Below are 21,995 nucleotides of genomic sequence, written 5' to 3'. Positions count from 1 at the left end.
TAAAGGTAAACAATTGAAGGACATTTTTTGTTGCTATCGCGTGTGTGGAAATTTCTTGCAACATAATGGCGGCTTTATTACTTATCTTATGTTGGCTGGGTATTTTACAGGTAGTTTGCGTGAAACATATTTATACGAGAGCCGCCCCCCCCCCCGCCCGCCCTTAAAAATATTTTAACGTTGTCATAATTGTTCTCATTGAATGAAAGTGATTCTTTTTTCTTACTTCAAAACATACCCTAGGATTAATGTATTGAAAATGGCAGCAATAAGTGTAGTCTGTCAATACACACCTCTAATTGTCACGAAAGGCTATAGCTGAAAATAAAAAAAACGTCAGATGCTTTTTATTTGCTTTCGATTATTCTACTTGTTTTGTTTAGAACCTTGTTTGTTATACATTCCAAACACAACTTCGCCTCTTTTAAAAACCAGATATCGACCCTCCACTTGAGGTGCGAAGTTAGGATCAGGCGGTGGAGTGGTACCGCGTTGGTTGTCAAGAGAACCCTGACTGGCAGTGGACCAACTTGCTCCAAGGGGCGGGGACAAGCTAAAACGATTTGGGTCCTCGTGCTGACCACTGGATTAGACACGGTTGAATTGCTCGGCTAGCGGACCGACCTCTAAGTGTTTCACGCCTCAGCTGACCGGTGTGACGCACACAACCGAACAGCAGTGGTGGATGGAGGACACAACTAGACTAGGAACTCATCTGGATCGGCCCATGTCGAAGGCACGGTTCTGGAACAAAGAATCAAGTGTCGGAGAAGGAGCCCCATTTTGATGTTTGGTGTTGGACCGTGGAGGACGAACTGAGGACTTCGAAACAGGATCGCATATCAACATCATCCTTGGGTTAACTAGGTTGTGCTGAAGCCATCTCACTGGCAGCCAAAACATAGACCAAACATAAAAGCTGATTTCAACCTAAGATCTGTGACATTTCTTGAAGCAAGGGCATTTCTCCTGGATTTTTATATTATCTCAAAGAAAAGAATATTTTTCCCTTCGTCTTGGAAGCAATCCTCGATCGGACGAAAACTAAAACAGCGAAATGACGCATAAAGGTAAGAATTGTTGTAAATTTGGGGTAATTGCACTATTGTTTTCAATAGTTTTGATTACAAATGCACGTTTTTTTATATTTGCTTTCAAGAAGGAAGTCCACTCAAAATGTTTTCTCCATTGTGTGATTTAGCATTCTTCTTTTTATTTACTCTCAGTTGCGTATCCAGCAGTTAAAAAGCACCGGATGAAATATGTAAATACACACAACGGGTAATAAACTAAAAAAAACACTACTAATGCTCCAGTATTTTGCATTCTCAAAATAGAAACTTATTGTCATAAAGGAAATAATAAATTGTTCAAAAAGATCGAAGAACAGATGTGGAAATTGACGTACGTTTATACAGGTAATTTATTATGATTCTATTTAAATGAATAGTTCTAGTCGGTGCTTCAATCTCAGAGTGGGACTAAAATTCATTACAAAATTGTCAAGAAAAAGATCAAATCTTCAAAATTAAGCTCTTGTCTGATAAAGTTTACGGTCACGTAGATCAGTAAGCTGCTAAATCGCCTACGGTATTTCCATAAATTGCACGGCCAAAGTTGGGCATCGAACAGACTATCTATCTACACTATATACTTTTAAAAGGAATGTACAGGTTTATTGAGTAAATCTATTGAAATGAAGAATTTAAACTGTTTTCACTCTTGGTGTGGTTATAAATCTTGGTTAACGTTAATGTATACAAATGTGCCTCAAATTTCAGTATTCTTATCACTCTTAGAAACATTACCTGAATGTGGCATGTGACAGTAACCCGCATGAACCCTGAATCTTATTAGAGTAATAAGGTTCAATCATTGTATAAATTGAATAAAATCTTTGACGACCACCAAGTTATGTCCCCATGGTAATTCTTGATCTCGCTATGATAACAACAACATCATTTCAACAGTGATTTTTACAAAACAATGTCACAACCTTTGTGGACCTTTTTAGACATAAAATTGTGACCTTTCAGGTTAGGTCGGATATAAAGCAAAATCTATTGAGCAATAATGATAGTCACATTTATATAGCGCTTAATACTAGGTTTCTAAGTTCTTTGCATTACAATTATTACTATCGCGGTCATTGGATTCAATTATTGTTCATCCGCACACGATAACGCATACACCCCGCTCTCTGAGGAGTATTTCGGCCTGGCGCCATTTTACAAAAGCGGACATATTCCAATCAAATTACATCAACGTTCGCATCCTACAGGGTTATCATTAAGCACCTGGGTGGAAAGTGGCAAATGTAGATTTGTGTCTTGCAAAGGGACATTAGCGCCAAGGTGGTACTTGAACCGCCAACCAAGCGATCCACAGCCCGGTGACACATCCACTAGACCACGACACCTCTACATGTTATCAGCCATCATCTTTCCCATCATATTTAGGCTACATGTGCTGTAACAGCTTAGATACGTTGCAGGTTTTTGTTTAGCGTTCGGTAGTGTTTGCAAATTCATTTTGCGAAAGGGCGTCTAAACTCATTTGACCCAGCATTTATGGAATCGCTCCCTAATCTGACAGTAATTTGTTGTGCCGGGGGGTAAGATATATATACAATTTACTTGAAACAGTTTACTTCACTTAGGGAAAAAAGAGAAGTGGAACAAAATTAAATTCATGGGTTATACATATCTGTATTCAGGGAATACTACTCTTCCATTAGTTATCCATCCCCTGTATTTATATTGGCATAATCTTCAGAATATGGGCATTTTCCACGCTAGCGCCATAACTGGATCACATTGTAAATCACTTGGTTGGAATTGTACGTATACTTCCGTCTAGGACTAGCTTGTCATCACTGTTCATGCAACATTCACAATATATTAGGCGATTTACTTGTTCTCATACGAATACAACTACTACTTATTAATCCTTAAAAGAATGAAGAATGAAAGGAACATTGGTAACTGAATAACACCAGAGAGTTTCTAATTTATCACTTAATATCGCAATAATAAAATGTTGTGCATGAATAACAAAATAAAAGATATTCTGGGCACAGCATTGTCTCTTTTGGCTAATGCATTTTTCTTCCTCTTGCACATCTACACCTACTATACTGATATAAAGCGTCCGCCTCACAACCGGGAGGTCGTGGGTTCGAACCCCGGCCGCGTCATACCAAAAGACGTTAAAAGATGGGAGTTGTTGCTACCTTGTTTGGCGTTCAACAATAAGGGATAGAGCAACGTCGATCTGGCGCTGCTCAGTGGCTGCCGGGCTCACGATCAATTGGGCAAAAAGAATTTCCGTTTCGGTTTAATAACATTTGGAGTGGACTATTATAGGCTATTATTATTATTATTATTATTATATATAGGCCTACTATCCAAACGATCGCAAAGACTAAATTCAATTTCAACAGTCTTGCATGTGCATCACCCGAGTAAATTGTGCGAACATTACGATTACATGCTATAATTCGAACATGATTTTCATAGGCAATACAATGTACTTATTGCATTTGCATTTGAGATCATAATTATCAAACTAGTTTTCATATACGAGAATTGGCATTATATTAATTCTGCTGCTCGTATGTTTGATTAAGAAACTCCCGTCTTATATTTATTAGAGGATTTTCACTTTTTCAGTGAACACTGTCGTACATGACGTGAAGCCTTTTGATTGTCTGTGTCCTAATATTCAATTCCCTCGTCAATATACCCGGAAATAAACAACACAAAATAGACACAAACGCATTCAACGTGGTAAATAATCCTTATTTAGGACCCCCCCCCCCCAAGTAGCTTACAACACATATGACTCAAGGAATATAAGGGTTCAAAATTCAAGTACGGCATTGTGCTTTCAAATTGTTGAAAGCCGTTTGCTTCATATTGTTTACTTTTGTACGGATAAGTCTTATACGCGCTGAACTGAATACCTAGAGAGCGTAAGCATTTTTTTTGGGAAAAAGAGTATGTCTATAAAACGATATACATACATGTACGTACGCAACAACTGCACAAGGTGCAATTTGTTAGTAGGCCAATCTATCAAAGCAGTAATAATGTGTAAATTCCAGTCTTATATTTTAGAATATATATCTCAGTAGTATGTTTCTTACGGACTTACGATTTCCAATTTGAGATGAGTTCCTTTACATAACCAGTGTTTGCATATTATTGGAGTAACCTTGCCGTTAGCTGCCGTCCAATGTTCACTTGTCATTTTCTAAATATAATCAACCATTCCAGGAGCCCTCCTCATTTGGTCCCATTGAATTACTGCGCAAGGCGTGTCGATGTTTGTGATGAAGTCAAAAAACCATGCCCCGCAGGATGTATTTTCTGCATTGTTCGAAAAAAAAAAGTGTAAAAAGGGAAAGTCAGTCGTCTATGCTTGCCATACGCAAGAAGATCACAAAAGACACTAGACATGTTCAAAACAAACAATTATTCCACTGCTAAATAGAAGACGTGGAATTTCTTTCACGCCTTCTAACTCGTCTGCTAGCCGTAAGGAAAATGGAATCAATTATAAATGCACATGAAAACATACCAGAAGTAATGAAATGAAAATGTACCTGTATATTTTTTAAAGCGTTAACAAGAATTTTTCAAACATTATTCAAATTAAGAATTCTATTAAGATGAAACAAATCCGTTACGTTAATTCTCGTTTTGTGCCATCGTGTCTCGGTTATAGAAATCCTCTTTTTCTTAAAAAGAATGCATCATCAATATCATTTCGATAAGCAATGGGATATTGAAAATGTTATCCTCAATCAAAATCTAAAATTGTAATTACATTCCACCTGTTTTTCAAAGGATTACAATGAGTGCCTTTCAATATGAATTGCGTATTTTGATATGAAGTTAGGGATTATTCCAGGATGACTATGTTGACAACCAAATGAGAAGGAGATCGGTGTGAATCTATTTTAGCTTAAAGAATATGGTCGCATCTTAATAACAGAATGAATATTTGCAAGTATAGTTCACTTGTGTTGTCATGCAGTTTCTCTCCGTTTCCTAGATACAATTTATTTTTTAACTGATTTTGTTTGTTTGTTTGAACGTTTTCCATCTTCATTTCATAAAAAGTGTGCTTGCGTATCTACACGGGAGGATGTAGCGTCGTTGTTGTTAGTAGTCCAAGGAGTAGTGAATGCAATGGTAGTTCTACATGTTGTAGTTGTGCTTGTGGGAGTATAGATTATAATAACAACGTATTGTGTAATAGTAATGATAATAGAAGCAGTAGCAGTAATAATAGCAGTTATAGTAGCAGTAATAGTAATAATTAGTAATAATAATAATAACAGCGCTAGTAATAGTTTCTGTAGTAAATACAAATCCGGTGATGGCAGGAGTAGAGAAACTAGTAAAGTAGTAGAATAAGTATAATTATAAGGGCAGTAGTAGTAGTGGCAGTAGTAGTACAGAAATTAGCAGAAGTAGTACAATAATTGTACCAGAAGTACAAGAAGTAAAGGTAGCAAAATAATGACTGTAAGCAGTGAGCGACATCGTATATTCCATACCGTAGTTAAGGCTATTACGACTTATTATAAATCAATAAGACATCGTGGTCCAGATCTATGGAATGCACTCCCAGATTAAATAAAATCATGCAAACCTTAAATTCATTTAAATCCAATACTTTATAACTCCTTTTATAACTCCTGTATACTATAAAATGTCTGTGTCAGCCATATTTACATCAATATTTTTCATTTTAATTCTCATCATCATCATCATCATTATCATCAACATCATCACCATCATCATCATCATCATCATCATCATCATAATTTTTTAAACATTATTTTAATCGTCCACCCAGCCCCGGGATATCATGCTATTAAGCAAACGCTTACTATGACTGCCCTTCTTCTTCTGCAGATTTATTAATTTATAAATTCGTGATAGTGTGTATTCGGTTTACTTTTGTTTTAAAGTCAACGTTTCTATTTTATTATCATATTCTGTATAAGTTCAACAAAATTGTTTTGTTTTGTATAATGTTGTATCGTTAAAATGTAATTAGATTTGTATGTTTTGCAGAAGAAAATGAATTCAATTCAATTCAATTAAAAAAAATAACGTACGAAAACCATGGCATTTAAAAAAAAATCTGTCTATTAACTCTCCAGGCCACGGTGGTATAAATCAACTTGGGGGCATTTTCGCCAACGGTAGGCCACTCCCCATCCACATACGTCATCGAATCCTTGAGCTGGCTCACCTGGGACTCCGCCCCTGTGACATCTCCAGACAGCTTCTCGTATCACATGGATGCGTCAGCAAGATACTTAGCAGGTAAGAGACTGCATTTGCTTTTTTTTTTATCGTGGGCGTATCTCAATGGGGGTGACCCCCATTCTTTTTTAAATATTCTTTTTCTTTTCAGAATGGCAAATACGCGACTCTTTCTCAAATTATGCAAATGAAACAAAACAACCAAAACAACCCTATGGCAAACACTTAAAATGTCTTATTTTAGAATGATCGTCGATACTTTGATCTGATAATATGATAAATTTATGGAGACCTACCGGCAATAAGCTTTGTCACACGTTTCGGCACATTTCAGATTATCAGATCAGACCCATCCATAATTTAACTTTCCAGTTGTCCTTCACTCCAATATACGTGATGTGATTGTTTCGTTCACCCGAATTTTACGAGGGAGTAAAAAATAACGAGTGGGAGAAATAAAGGTACATCCTCAGGCTGATTAAAATTTTCCTGTTTATTTTTGGATTTTCCAATTATTTGGAATTATTATTCATAATGCATTCTTTCGAGGCGGTGAGAAAAATATTGATGTTAATCGGGCCCACGTCATTGTGACTTACATATCTAATCTCTCATACTCGATTACAAATTCCCGTGAAATTATAAGAATTTAAAACATTTTATCAATTCGAATCCCTATAACGACATGCGACTCAAGATGACTTTGAAAATGCATTTATATATTTATTGACAGATGAACTAGCCCGGTGAATCTTGGGTCAGTTTAAATAAGGAATAAAGGAATAGATCATACGTTCGTTTCTGATTAACTACAGCCTACATCGATTTGGAGTTGGAACTATGTCAGCCAACAAAACTCAACAGACAGTCAGCTAACGATGATTTCTATGCAAGTGGAGGAGAATATTCTTTTAAATGCTAATGCTAATACAGTGTTTACTAATTTTGATCAGAATATAAAGAAAATGAACAATGCTTGCTCTTCCCTCGAATAGTCCTTAAGTTTATAAATGATTTTTTTTTTAATTCTTCTTTTAAATAAATCAAACAATCAAATCAACAACATTTGGCTCACAACGTTGCACATTAGAGAGATTTAAACTTTAACATTCAAACTGGTATATTTAAGTTACTTTTCTTTCCATGTTTTACCCAGGTTTGCGGAAACGGGCTCCATCCTACCGGGAGCCATCGGCGGGAGCAAACCCCGTGTGTCCACCCCCGCTGTGGTGAATCGCATCGCACAGTACAAGCAGGAGAACTCCTCCATGTTCGCTTGGGAGATCCGAGAACGACTGCTCCTGGATGGGATCTGCAGTAAGGAGACCCTGCCCAGTGTTAGCTCCATCAACAGGATCCTCCGAAACTGCTCTTCCGAACCAGAGGAGAGAACAGGTAAGTGACGTCATCCGAATCTAGGGACTTCAGATTTTGACCTGGTGAAAATATAATTAAATTGAAATGGATGCTATATATATATATATATATATATATATGAATTATGTACATTGTTTGATCAGTTTTGTCTAGACTCCAGCGGAAACCAGTCAAGTAATTTCACGGGAGTAAATTGTTTGGGTTTTTGATCGTGCATACAACTGATCAAGTAAAATTTGATTTCAACTAACTTGTAGGGCGTTGGATGGAACACAGAAATGTGATAGAATATTGGTTGTTAACAAACCATCAAACCGGGAAATACTTTACGAAAAGGTGTAAATCATTTATTCGAATTGAGTGACTGCATATTTAATTGATTCATTGATTAATTGATATGTTGGTTGAATCATAACTTATATGATTGAGTGTGCGACTGACGATTAATGGACTTGTAAATATACATGTAGACCTACATGATAGATACATGTACGACAAGTAAATTCCTTCACAGACTGTGAAAGACAGAAAATCGAAAAATGGATTTCGACACAAAAAGAATGTCAATAAATCCATTGGATGCTCACCTTTGTTTCTTCTCGACAGTCAAGTCATGTTATATTGACAACTTTTTGCATAATGTTTAACCATCGGTGCTTTCTTCTGCTAATAATTATCTTCATTTCTCTTTTTGATTAAGACAATGTGAATGATGATCCAATGCGACACACCAAAGATGCTGATAGTCTGCACATGCCAGGAAGCCTATCTCCAACATCACTCGGACGGTACCACGAAGACAGAAGGTCCACGCCGACGTCACCGTCCGAAGTCTCAACGACGACTACACCTCCACCCCGACGCTCGTCCTTTGCCGTGGACGATATTTTAGGTCTTCGAGACTCTCAGCCGATGAAGAGACCGAGACTGGAGATCGACAGAGACGAGAAGGGTAGTCCGGATGAACCAGGTAATGAAGATTTGCGACAGACCAACATTTCATCTGTTGCAAAGATAGTGGATTAGTGCTAGACACAATAATGCCGCTCCGAAGTGGGTTTTACGGCACATACTCCAGCGACAATAATTATTGTTCCACTGTCAATTCCTTACTCTGACCGTGACGCTCGACGAAACACTATACCTAACCTTAATCCTTTAACATAACCTAAATACCATCAGCAACCAGGGGCAGACTTTGCATGGATAATCTTTACAGTTTTTGTCATGGCCTGCTCCATACTTTGGTTTGAGGGTAATTTGCTTTGTGGCCTAATCGAGGGCTAGTTACCAGGATTAAAGTGGACAGGTGTCATCAAAATTCCCCATCCAATTCTCAGTCCTTGTCAGCCCCCTAAACATAACCCTAAACATTCGCCCTATATGTTTGAAAAATGAAACCCGGAGCAAATCATCCAGTATTGCGTTCTCTATAGAGGTCGTGTATTTTTGTTTTTGGGCCAAAACTGCAACAATTTCAATTTCAATTTCAATTTATTTATTCAACCATAAAAAAATACATATAAAATAATAATTCATGAAAATATAAAAACATGGGTTAGGAGCCCCTGAAGAAGTTTGAAACCAAACTTGTGATTGGGGCACCAACCATGACACATATATCGAGAAAATTAACAAAAACAACAACGATGTGATATTTCGTACTTGTGTATGCACCTTAAGCGTTCTTAGCGAAAAGTTAAATTCTACTCACAACTCCCAACCCATTTCTCAATTTCATTTTAAATTGATTTTTATGTCATAACGTTGACCCGAAAATCATCCAATGACGATGGAAACGCCATTAATCTCAACAACAACAACAATTGTAGCTTAGAAGAAATGTGAATAGACTTTTGCTATAAAGTAATGTCAATAACATGATGTCCCGCTTGGAAGTATTTCATGATTTGGATGGCCTTACTCCAAATTTTCAAATTCGATATCATAAATAATACTTTTGTTTCTCGTTGTGATATGCAGTCTAAATGTTTTCCCCGGGAGATTAATGTATACTTACTGGCGTAATCCATGTTCGTATCATTAAGTCGGTAGATGAAAGGCTAAAGTGTAATTGCATTTTGATGGAATCGTATACATGCTTGCGGACATGAATCGAATATAATCAATATTATGCCAGCCTTCCGACAAATAAATATAGGCCATTCACAATGAGAGGGACAATCCACTGAAGGTAACATTTTACTCAGCGCAGGGACATAATCCCCTACCGGTCTCATCTCAGTATTCATTAAGGAATCATCACCTTTTCCCTAGCAATGGATCGCAATCAACAAACATTGACCAACGCTGTCAATACTTCATAAAGATGCCGCTAATTAAGGCCAAAATCTGTCAGAATCCAATATTTCACCAGACACTACCCCGCAGGGCAACCGTCTGTGTAATTCGAACATACTATTTTAGAATCAATACGACACGATTATAGGTCACTTTGAACCGATTAGTCGTACCAAATGGTTAGTATTTAAAATTAAAGTATTACGCGCTGACTTGTGGGAGCGCTGTGGAAGAGTGCTTCAAGATAGACTGTGAATCAAGAATTCGAGTCCTTCCCAGGGCATGTATCCGTATTGTCACGTTAATCTATCATTACCTTTCTCGACCCAGATGTTATTAACTGGTTTGTGGTACATGTAGATCGTTTTTTAAAGAAATTGAAAGCACTATAGGACCTATGTGAATGCGCAGCTGTATAGAAATTGTGAAAGTAAAAATTAAGCTTCCTATCGATCCATGAAAAGGAGAATTGTTATCATTATAACCCCCATTTTTCGACGAAATGAATTTTCCCGGTAGACGGAATAACTTCGGACTTATACCCCCAAAAAGGGGGGAATATAAACCGTTAACCTGAACATAAATGGAATTTTCATTCTCTTGTTAGTTTGCTTTATTTGGATATAGTTCTACACTTTATCTGATATCGCGTATCATTATTCTTCAAATCATGAGAAATAAGATAAATAACCTAGATAAACATTTGTGTATAGATTCTCCGCACCCAATCTTGTGAATAACTATGGCTCGGCTACATTTTTACAGGCGTTTGTCATGAGGACAAAAAAAAATATATGGTCATATCTTTCTAAAACGTTCCCGCGTAGTAATGATTTAAAATTGTGCTTGTTCAGCGCTGAATATGATGTATCGTGAAACATTTAAAATTGCCTTTATAACTTTGAGAAGTCAACATCTGTAATCGCATCTATCATCTAGGTATTATAATGTAGAGAAAAGCTTATCTACAAATCGAAATGAGAGGGCGAAATATCGATATTGGAGAAGCCTTTAAAATCATATAATTGGAAGGGAAAACCCAATTAGATAGAGAACGAAATCATTAGAATTAATCTTCGGAAGTCGTTACGAGTAATCCAATGACTTTATACTGTAAATGGAGTCGAGATGCATTAAAAGTCCCATTAAAAACCCGGGATGTAATTGTGCCAGTTGTTCATTTGCATGAATAAATGTTCCGTTGCGCCATTCCCGAGTGATATCTGGCGATCGATTGCAATCAATCGGTTAAAAGGACGGCGCTCACTTTGTGTTGTATTGATCGCTGGCAAAATTAGTCCTTGCATAATATTTACGTTTTCGTTTGGCAACCCGACAAAGGGAAAGATTTTTGAAGCTGGACAATTTAGAATTTGTGATCAGCTCAGTCCCTCCCATCCAGCGTGAAACTGATTTTTCAATCCCCTTTTGTTTGGAAATGACTTCGATTTTACAAGATATGGAAACAGCGGGAAATGAGTTGGCGGTCCTGTTCATCTGTTTTTTGCCCAAATGCTGTCATTATTAAGAGTAATTACAACTGTGACGGCATTCATACAAACGGTCACAGTGGACGGTCACATATCGACCTTATATCACCGAAAGTGGAACGTATTAGGACGGCGTTTTATACGAAGAAAGCATCTAACAAAACGATTTTCTTTCGAGGTCGCTTTTATCCTTCATTAAGCGAAATCCATAGCCCATTATCTCCTTATGATATGGGTTTGTAATCGCTCCATTGGCTAACATCATCATTGGAAGAAAACCCGAACAGAAGAAGTTTTGTTTCGATGTCCTTGAAATAAATCCATGTCGATAAGCTTTACTAAGTTTTTTCATTTGTCCTTTCATTATCATTTTTCTAATTTCCCAGATCAAAAGAAAGCCCGCCGAGAATGGAGAGACGTTGGAGATGTTGATGTGAGGAAAAACGTAGAGCGCCCTCCACATATTGCCTTACCTCACGCTGAAAAGTGGCTGGACAACAAGGTAAACACTCGAAATCTGCATGGGCAATCGCTAGAATGGGAGGGGGGGGGGAGGGGGGAGGGGACTGATTCCCTCAATATCAATTTGTTGGTAAAGTATCACAAATAGTCACCGTTCTCAGCAAATATATTTGTCGTCGATAATCACTTGGCATGAAAAAATGATATTGGCAGGAAGAAAACAATTAATTTCACATACACTGTAAAAAAATAATAGTCGAAATAACTCAATAAAATTAAGGAAAAGAATTGCCTTATTATTATTAAGTAAATATTACCTACGGCATCTTAAGTAGAATTTACTTATTTTGCTGAATAAATTTTTACTCAGTTAAATCGAGTTACATTAACGTAAATAATTTAAGTATTGTAATCATTTTAGATAATTAAAAAAAAGCTATGATAGGATTACATATTGCACGATTTGGTACCCATCTAATCTAACAAGTAACATCCACTAATCATTCACTACTTCTATTTAAGATTTAACCGTATATTTATATCTACCACCATCACAAACTATTACATACGCTTCAATTCGACACATATTGAAAGGCTCCAAATTTTATATATACTTGATCGTAGCATCTTAAAAGGAAAATTGGTTGACAATTTCCTGAAATATCAAGTTTTGATTTGTTTTGAACTGGGTAACAATTAAAAATTGTCTTGTCTTTGCTTAGCCATGTTAAATGAATTGGTAAAAAATATAAATATAAATATTTCTATTACGCACTGCATCGGTCCTTACTTTAAAAAGATAAGAATAATCAACATAAATTGCTTGAGTAATACGTACAATTTCTGATTTTGAGTTAAAATTACTAAATTAATACAAGCTGAAATTACTTAAAGTTCTTATGTATTTGATTTTACTTAAATATTCCACGTATGTTCTACTAAATTGAAAGTTTGAGTTAGCAAGACTTAAATTTAGTGCGTAAGTGGCAAAACTAATGTTTTCAAGTAAATTCTACATGGAAAAAATACGTAAAAATTACCAATGAACAAATTTTTTTTACAGTGTATACACATAAAGACAAACTGAACTGGTAACTGGTTTAAAATTAATTACAAGGAAACGGGGAGTCCTTTATCTTGGGTGTAGGGGCAGTGGTCAAAGAATGTATCCCGTTTCCAGGGGACTGACATAAATAATCAATTTTACAGTTGAATTACAGTATAACAATACTATCTTCTGGTTTAAGTTTACATTACTTTTATCCAATAAGTGCGACACTGAATAATATTATTGCATCTCTTTTCGGCGAAAGCACGAGTTTATCAATCATAATCATTGCTCTCTCTCTCTCTCTCTCTCTCTCTCTTTCCACCTCTTTCTACCTCTCTATACATAATAGTAATGAGAGACATGCCATTTAGATAGATCCAGGTAAACTAAATCTTATAATAAAATGTTAAAGACACATTCTTTCAACACAATAATCACGGTTTGTGCCACATTAAGTGTAACAAATCCAACAAGCAAGTTACATCATGTAATTTACTCCCAATACCATACCAATTTAAGGATTAGCAACAGTTCAAACCTTCAAGAAAGCGCATTTTCTCTTTAAAACATCATATTTGACAGCTATTCAATAAAAACATCACACTAATTTACCCCAAACATGAATCTATGAGAAAAAAGATTATGTAGGTTTTCTGCATTTTGTTCATCTTATATGATAATAGTTTCAAATTATGCCCGTAAATGATTTTGTCCTCGTCTTTGAGGTATTAAATTGGTTATTAATAGATTAACTCTGTGTGTGCAAAGCTTAAAATTGGTTTATACCACATGAACTAACATAAAACGAATTCGTGAAAAGTCGATAGTCAATTGCGGATTACAATGACTATAGCTTAACGAAAATACCTTTGAAAATACCAAGAACAGTTTAAAAGAAGACATAGGAATGAAACATTCGAACTCACATGGGAGGTATTTTTTTCGGATTGGCACATATTCAAAGCTCATCCGTTGCAGGTGCTGTCACTGATTACCGATCTCTAACTGTGTGGTCTAATTGATGCGTGCCTGTCCTGGGGGTGTTTCACAAAGATTTTAAGTAGAACTTAACTCTAAGTTGGACTTTAAAAATATGGAGAGCCATTTGTAGCCTTAAAATAATATATATTAAAAAGCAAAAATTCAAGTATTTTAGACTTTTCATAAATTCCACATCAAGATTATGAAATCTCCCACGATAATAGAAAATATAAATGATTTGAATCAACATTTTATGCCTTCTAAAATAACTTTTACAAAACATGTTCAAAGAAACTAACGGCTTTCCATAATTGTTAAGTCCGACTTAGAGATAAGTTCAACTTAGGATCTTTGTGAAACACCCCCATGGACGTTTATGCGAAGACGGGGGCGGCGTACAGGGGCACTTGCCCCCGACAATTATTTGTGAATCACCTCTTTGACATATAACGCGATTGATTATTGCATTTGCTCTCCAAGTACAGGTACTTTGTTGTGATGTCTTTATTTGAATATTTTACATTATTTTACGGACCCCAAATTATCATTTAAACATCCTGAAATTATCAATTAAGTGCAATCCTGAAATATTCCCCCCACACCCACACACACGAATTGCCTTTAAAAAAACGCGTGCTCCAAACGAATTCAATGTAAATGTATAGTTCAATCAAATTCAATTCAATTCAATACAATGTGTTACATCAAGAGAAAGTTTCAAGCTACAAAATGTACAATAATTACAGTAAATCATAATCCTCGTTTAAAAACTAGACATAGGACCGTAAGCATGATAAACTAGGGATTTATTTCACGAGATTTCTTTTTTTTACAATTAAGAACAGCACAAGTTTTCAAATATCTCCATTTTTAAATTGCTACCCTATAGAAGTCGATGGAAGATAGTAGATTGACAAGGCGAAAATAAAGCAAACAGCGGTAGTTTTGAAAACGATATATTAAAAAAAAAAACACTTATCAAATTTCTTTTCTAACTCTATAAAATAATTTTTCTGGAGCGAGAAAATACTTGAAACATTAAACTGAGCGGTTCATTGATATAACAAATTGATACCACGGTACCCATTTGTGCGTCATCCCATTATCAAACTCGTTGGTAGATTATCTCCCCAGATAATTATCGTTCATTCTTAGCTAAAAAAAATAAGATAATCCATGTTATTCACTGCACTGTTATCATAAAATGTTTTCTTCTACACGAATATAACCTTTCTGATTTAACATTGCAAGTATTTTGTCAAAAAGTTTCATGGCTAATGCCATTTTGTTGTCTTTGTCATTTAAACCAAATTCGATTTTCCCACATTAGCATTACGGTATAGATTTTAGCATCATTCATTCACCAATCTGGCGTTACATTTCGCGGTTTCCAGTCAGAAAATCATGCACTAATCCATATGGACACCGCAAAATGACATATCGAATTGAACAGCGGTATCATGCAATAACGTTTCCCGGAACCACAAAAAAAAAAAAATAGAGAAGTTATTCTAGTTTTAGAAGCGCTGTGTGGTGAAGATGACGTATCACGTGACAGTATGTTTAAGAATGGAATGCAGGTGATCGGATTTCATTTATTAAAAAGATTAAGAGATTATGTTATGACATGGCTGAAACCACCGTTGCCAGAGGAGCAAAGAAAACAATTATAGAGAACGGAAACACATTTCGAAACGAGACAAGACAATGCATGGCAATAAATATTGATTAATTGAATGTGTTCAACGATTCCTTGAAAACCTATCTTTAGAATATCTAGAGATCCACCTTGAAGGCCAGTGATTAAGAATATCGATACAGCTTTTATCGGGGATAGGCAACATTCCACCCCCTCCAAAAAAAATCACCCCACACCCATTGGTCTTTATCTGAGTTGAATGAAGAATATGTTAATATATCTTGCATGTCCGCTTCTGTTTCCTTTTCAAACTTGTTCTATCTTTCTCTCTTGTCACCCTCCCAGGTCTCCTCCTTTTCTCGTTATCCCTTAATTTCTCTCTTCTTTCTCGCTCTCACACTATCCTTTTGTCTAACTACCTATCCATTTCCTCTCCAGAATACACTTTTTTATTCTAAAAATAGTCATCTCTTGCTTCCCAGTCTTAGAAATGTCCAAACAAATAATACAAAATTGGTTCCCCAGCTTTTCTTTCTTGATAAAAATGGACCCATCGATTTCTCCAACCTGTGGATCATAAGTTGAAATCAATGACTGAAGTGTTCGTGACATGTATTAAGAAAAACCTCTTCGTGTTCTTGAATTCTAAAGTAGTGTGTTATTCGATGACCACTTCATCGTTGCCTTATCCACTGTACCAAAAAGGTCACGCCACTCAGGATTTAACTAAAGCAAGATGAATAGCTTTGTGGAGATTGCAAAAACAGGCTGTCACGTTCGTCTCAGTTTCTTCTCCTTAAATCATCATTCATCAAAAGACGAAGACTCGTTAGATTAGGTGAAATATGCATCATATAATGAGTTGCATCAAATGAAAGAGGAGGATCTAAGCTTTACAAATAATATGTGTCAATTATTATAATTGTGATTGAGTTATGATAAAACATTGATAATTCTCGGTTTCGTTTTTTTCTGGGACGCACTGTATATATATATATATATATTTTGTAAATATATATATATATAACTTTGTTTCTTACTCTCATCCCATTGCCTTGGGACTAGATATCGACTTCGTCTAGATATCAAAGTAGCCGCGAACAATTTGAAGGACAATAGAGTGAAACCATGCGCACCCACCCGTTTGTCAAATCTCCTGAATTAAAAGATGACCAAATCGATGAAGAATCGTCATACTTAAGCTATTCTCCATCTCTATACTGACATCAAGGCTACTTGGTAATTGGATAAGCAGGTTGTCGTCATCTATTTTCAATTTGTGAGAAATAAAAATACACTAATGGAAGTACCAAAGGAATAAAATGACCGGTGGGACAGGCCGCCACGTTGCAGCGAAGTAGTTGAAAGGAGTTTATTTATTTATTTTTAAATCAAAGTTTACAGCATATTCAGTGATAGTTGTACAAATCCCCACCCTCTCGTTATGATTCAAATAATAGTTTCGTTAACGTTTATAACTTTTTAGCTACAGATTTGCAACAAGGGGATGCTTCTCATTTAGTGAACGTTTCTTTCGATTCACGCATGTATAGCCATCCAGGCACCGTATATGGTCCATTCTCAGACATTTCTTCCTGTCTATATCCGTTTTCCCCAATGCTCTACATTCCAAATAAAATGCTCTAAGGCCAAGAGTTACTTCTTAGTACATGTATGAACAGCGCCCTGTCGATATTAAACTGTTCGATAGTATTTTTAGATGAAGGCAACTGAATAATACACATACTTTTTTGATTAAAAAACAACTATTTATTGTGCTTCCATTCAACAAATTCATAGAAAACAAAATTACATTTTATAAATAATACAAAAACAAGCTCATACGTTTCGAATGATATGACCAAAAAAAAATGCAAGAATAGAACAATATAACATAAAATACCTTAAACTCCCTCTCCCCCTCAGTCTCCCTCTCCCCCTAAAACCCCCAACCCCCCTAAAACACACACACACACACACACACACACACACATAACGCACACTCACAAATAACCCACTTTCGCGCACCCACAAACTGTTATCAATATATTTTCCCTTCATTTGATAATCTTTGAAACAACACTTTCGTTTGTTGATTGATTAGAGATTTTCTGTGAAGAAGAAGTATTTTAAGTCTAGCACCGAGGCTGCATGTCAGCATATTACACAGTAGACTCTTTTCTGTATGTATTTTTTCGTTTGCTTTCATCTGACATATCTTCTTTGTTTTGTGGGCTCTTTTACTTACCATTATCATATTCTTTACTTCTCGGTAGTTTGTTATGAATACAAATTTAAAAGACCTTTTTCAAAAAGGAAAGACATAATACCCTCACAACATGTGCATTGGGTTGCTTTTAACGCTTTTCTACCATCACTTTCGCTGTTTCCTGGTACACAAAACATTTCTGGCAAAGTACAAATCACTTTGTTTAAAAAAAAAAATCGCATCATGAATGGCTACATTCAAATGTTTATCATGTGTATTTATCGGTCAACTGATGCATTCCAGGCTGTAACACACCAGCCTTCTCCCACGAACACACACACACATTTTTCACCGTTTCAAATGAAACGGTGGGACGTACACGACCACAAACAATAATCCTGCAACTGACAATCAATACCCAACAATCACTCGATCGATACCATTGGTCCACTTGATAGTACTTCAGTCACGCTATTCGATCGAGTTGTCATTCTTCCCATTACACCTGCACGCCTATTAGGGCGATACCAGGTGTTTACCATGGGTGTAATCGAGAACCAATAGTCTTTGAAACAATCGTTAATTACATACCCTACATCGCCGTGTCATTGTCAATTTGTTTTACACAGCGTTCAACTAAATAAAGTAAAACGTCATTGTTTCAAATTAGAAAATAGGAAGAGTTAAGTATAATGTTATACCCAGTCATCGCAGAATTAGTAAATTATACAGAATGACAAGTGTATTAAAGAGGAGGAGGTGGATACACTTTCCAAATTCCAACCCAGAATATAATCATTTAATCTCTCCGTGGATACGTTGTTTGCATTTTGTATGTAAATCAATAAAGTGAAAAGCGATCAGAATTGTTAGACAGAACGACTCAATGAGCAATTTTCTTACGCTCAAATGTCATTTTGTTGGATTGCAGTTTGACAATAACGTCTTATCTTATATGAGACAAGGTCAGAAAGGGCCTCTGTCCAAAAATTCACAAAATCGATTCTTCCAAATGAGCGGCTACAAATAGATCCAACCGTGTTGACAGAAGTAACATATCTAATTGTTTACCGTCATGTGCTTAAAACTGTCACAACGACTTTGTGACATCACTGTTTGCAGATGTTATTAAAAGTGTTCCAGATGTTACCACCTGACATACTTAATTGATTTCCCCTCATTTTTATGGTGAATTGTTTGATCTTTCTATGTGTCTTTCTACTTCACACGTCTTGACGTTTTCCTATCATCTTCATCAAGTACCTGGAACTCTCTCATCCGTACTGCAAATACATTTGATCACATTCTCCCATTCTCACTAGTTGCATAGCTACAAAGAAATGTCGTATGATGGGGGAGGGGGGGGGGGTAAACAAAAAGAAAGGGAGAGGGAATGAAATGTGAGAAGATGATACCATCCCACCACATCTTTCCCTCTATAACTTTATTTGCTCATATTTCATCATTCTAAGAAGTCGGTGCCCCACTCCTTCCCTCCCATAATGATACAGGTCCTTCCTTCAAAACTTTGACCCACGAAACGCCTCTGACACGTTGGATTCTTAACGATTAAAAAAAAATGTTCATGGCCAAAAATAATGGACTCTATTGTTTGCGCGTAGGACATTTTAGTTTTACGTTTTTGCCTATAAATCGCATTCGTTTTTATCAAGAAAATTCTTAACCGATCTTTTTCCCATTATTCTATCATTCACAGGCACTGAGATTATTACAGCAACATTCTCGACCCGAAGCGGCCAAACCAGTCGTCGAATTGCCGCCCTCACCGACGTTTCTTCCAGCTCGTCATCAATCCATTCCTCCTCATCTTCCACTGGCGAACACCAACCTCCCGCTGGCACGATGGGCGTTACCCTTCCTCACCCTCCGAGGGGGGCAACATTTCCCCCAGCACCAGAGGCCACCCCTTCCTCTTCACCCATCTATCATACCTCATCACCCCCATCACCACGGTCACACCCAATCCACGATGCAGCTTCCGCACCTAATGCCACACCAATCGCTCTTACCTCACCCTGCGATCCCACATCCCGCCATGGTGCATCCAAGATTCGTTCTTCCAATCAGGGATCGAGATGAACTCGCTCTTCCTCCTGGAAAAAGAAATGGTATCAAACCCACCTTTATCCGGAATGACATAAAGTCCCGCATTCTACAGTATTGTATTCCCGCTGCCGTTCCAAGTAAAATGATTACATCACAATGAAAATGCACTATTTCATACTGTAATATTGATAATCATTATTTCCAGATTTCGATAGCATTATGCGTTTGAGTGATTTAATTCATAATCATGATAACGATGTTTTTTCATTGCGTATTGACAATCGTATCTTATAATGAGATTCAGGCTAGAACAATAATTGTTTTCACTTGTGTACCTACATGTGTCTTCCTTTTCATCAGGCCTTAATTAATTTATTTATTCGATATGGCTCTGATAATAATAATAATAATAAATAAGCCTTATGCCTTTGCAATTATCCCCCTTTTCTTTCGTCAACGATCGTATAGCGTGCAACCTACTTCTATTTAATCAGGCATTTCAATCAACATGCTATGCTGCACTTTATCACTTGTAAATTCAAAGTAATCATGATCAGCGATTAAATAACTTTGATGTTTTGTTTCATTAAGCGCCTATACAGCGCATGCATGTAATAATGCTCTTCCGAAGAGCTTGATGAACCATTACCCTGACTTTTGTGTACATTTATAGTAATAATCATTACTGGTACTAAAGTTCTCTAGGTTTTTCTTTATTTAATCAACGATTCTGATACATTTTTTTATTATCGATATGTAATAATGGGAGTGGCGTGGTCGGGTGGTTTAAGGCGCTTGACTGGAGATGCGAAGGTCGAGGGTTCGAATCCCGACACGGCACTAATATCCTCTGGCAAGATAATAACCTGTACGTGCTAATCTCCACCCAGGTGTTAAATGGGTACCCGGTAGGATGCGACCGTCATTGTCGGGTCAAACAGTTTTTGAGCGTCAAGAAACGCCTGGCTGGAAATAGTATATCTGTAAAGCGCTTAGAGACATATTTTGTATTAAGCGCTTTATAAAAGCTAAATATTATTTATTATTATCATTATTGTATTTGATACAGTGGAAATTTGGTTCAATCTTCAAAGTTATGTTTTGTTCCCTTTGCCGATAATGAATCCAGGGTGCATAAATTATGTCTGACCAGAATGAATATGATAGACTTCAAACGCACACGTATTGCTCTAGATTGAAAATAACATTTTTTAAAAAAGATATTCATTATGCAAATGAAATAGGCACGTTTGACCCAACAATGCAACAAACAATGAACAGCAATGTTCAAAGTTATTGTTGGTAGAAATGAAACAAAATTATTTAAAGCAATAATCGGATAAAAGGCCTAGTAAAATATATAAAAAGTTCTTATGCAATAAAATATGCAATGATTTATCGTAAAGAACTATTCATGTGATTTTCAGTCAAATAAAATGTCTGCATTTATTATCTTCTTTAAATATATTCTCACAATAATTATTTCTGAGTTTGTTTTACGTATTCGCCTACCTGAAACATTCAAACTATATGAAAACTTAATTCTGCGATATTGTCTTTCTGTTATACCAAAGCGTCTTCTATTAAAAGGTCTAGCTAACTTTGAGGGGGAAGAGTGAGTTGTTCAGTATTATACCCATCTTGCTTGGAAAAAGCATATTGGAATGTTTCAGGAAAAATGTCTATATTTACGGTGTACTTTCAAATTTGCCTCTACTTGTTTTTGAGTGCATGAGAATCGTTCACGGAAATGTGAACAATTTTGAATTAGATTTTCGAGGAAAATATTTAATACATGTCTTCCACACATTTCGAACATGTGTCGTTACAACCCCCCAAACTTGGATAGTATATTTTCATATTACCATAAGTGCTTCATAATTCTGTATACATAAATGCATTATGTTGTTCTTCCTCAAATCCAATGAATGGTATTTGTATATTTCTATATTGATGCAAGACGAATACATATCAGTATTATGAAACGTTGTATATGCAATATTGTAATCAAGAGATTTGTAAATACAGAATAGTGTAAATAAAAACCTTAATGATATGGCAATTCTGTCTGGTGTCGTCCTGTATTATGCTGTGATGAAGTATTCATAATGATTATCATAGATGTGATATTTAC

General features: G+C 36.2%; 1 protein-coding gene across 1 annotated transcript; it reads left to right on the top strand.

Moving 5' to 3' along the window:
• Positions 1 to 626: 626 nt before the first annotated feature.
• LOC583610 (paired box protein Pax-9) lies at positions 627 to 20,806 on the top strand. Its single transcript, XM_795141.5, has 6 exons — positions 627 to 1,070; positions 6,179 to 6,344; positions 7,441 to 7,679; positions 8,362 to 8,631; positions 11,839 to 11,954; positions 19,512 to 20,806. The coding sequence occupies exons 1-6, from the start codon at positions 1,058 to 1,060 to the stop codon at positions 20,019 to 20,021; spliced, it is 1,314 nt and encodes a 437-aa protein (XP_800234.3). The 5' UTR covers positions 627 to 1,057; the 3' UTR covers positions 20,022 to 20,806.
• Positions 20,807 to 21,995: the final 1,189 nt, after the last annotated feature.

The sequence above is a fragment of the Strongylocentrotus purpuratus genome, unplaced genomic scaffold, assembly GCF_000002235.5.
Source record: "Strongylocentrotus purpuratus isolate Spur 01 unplaced genomic scaffold, Spur_5.0 spur5_scaffold_8, whole genome shotgun sequence".
NCBI classification, from domain to species: domain Eukaryota; kingdom Metazoa; phylum Echinodermata; class Echinoidea; order Camarodonta; family Strongylocentrotidae; genus Strongylocentrotus; species Strongylocentrotus purpuratus.
This window is presented reverse-complemented; position numbering and strand designations above follow the sequence as displayed.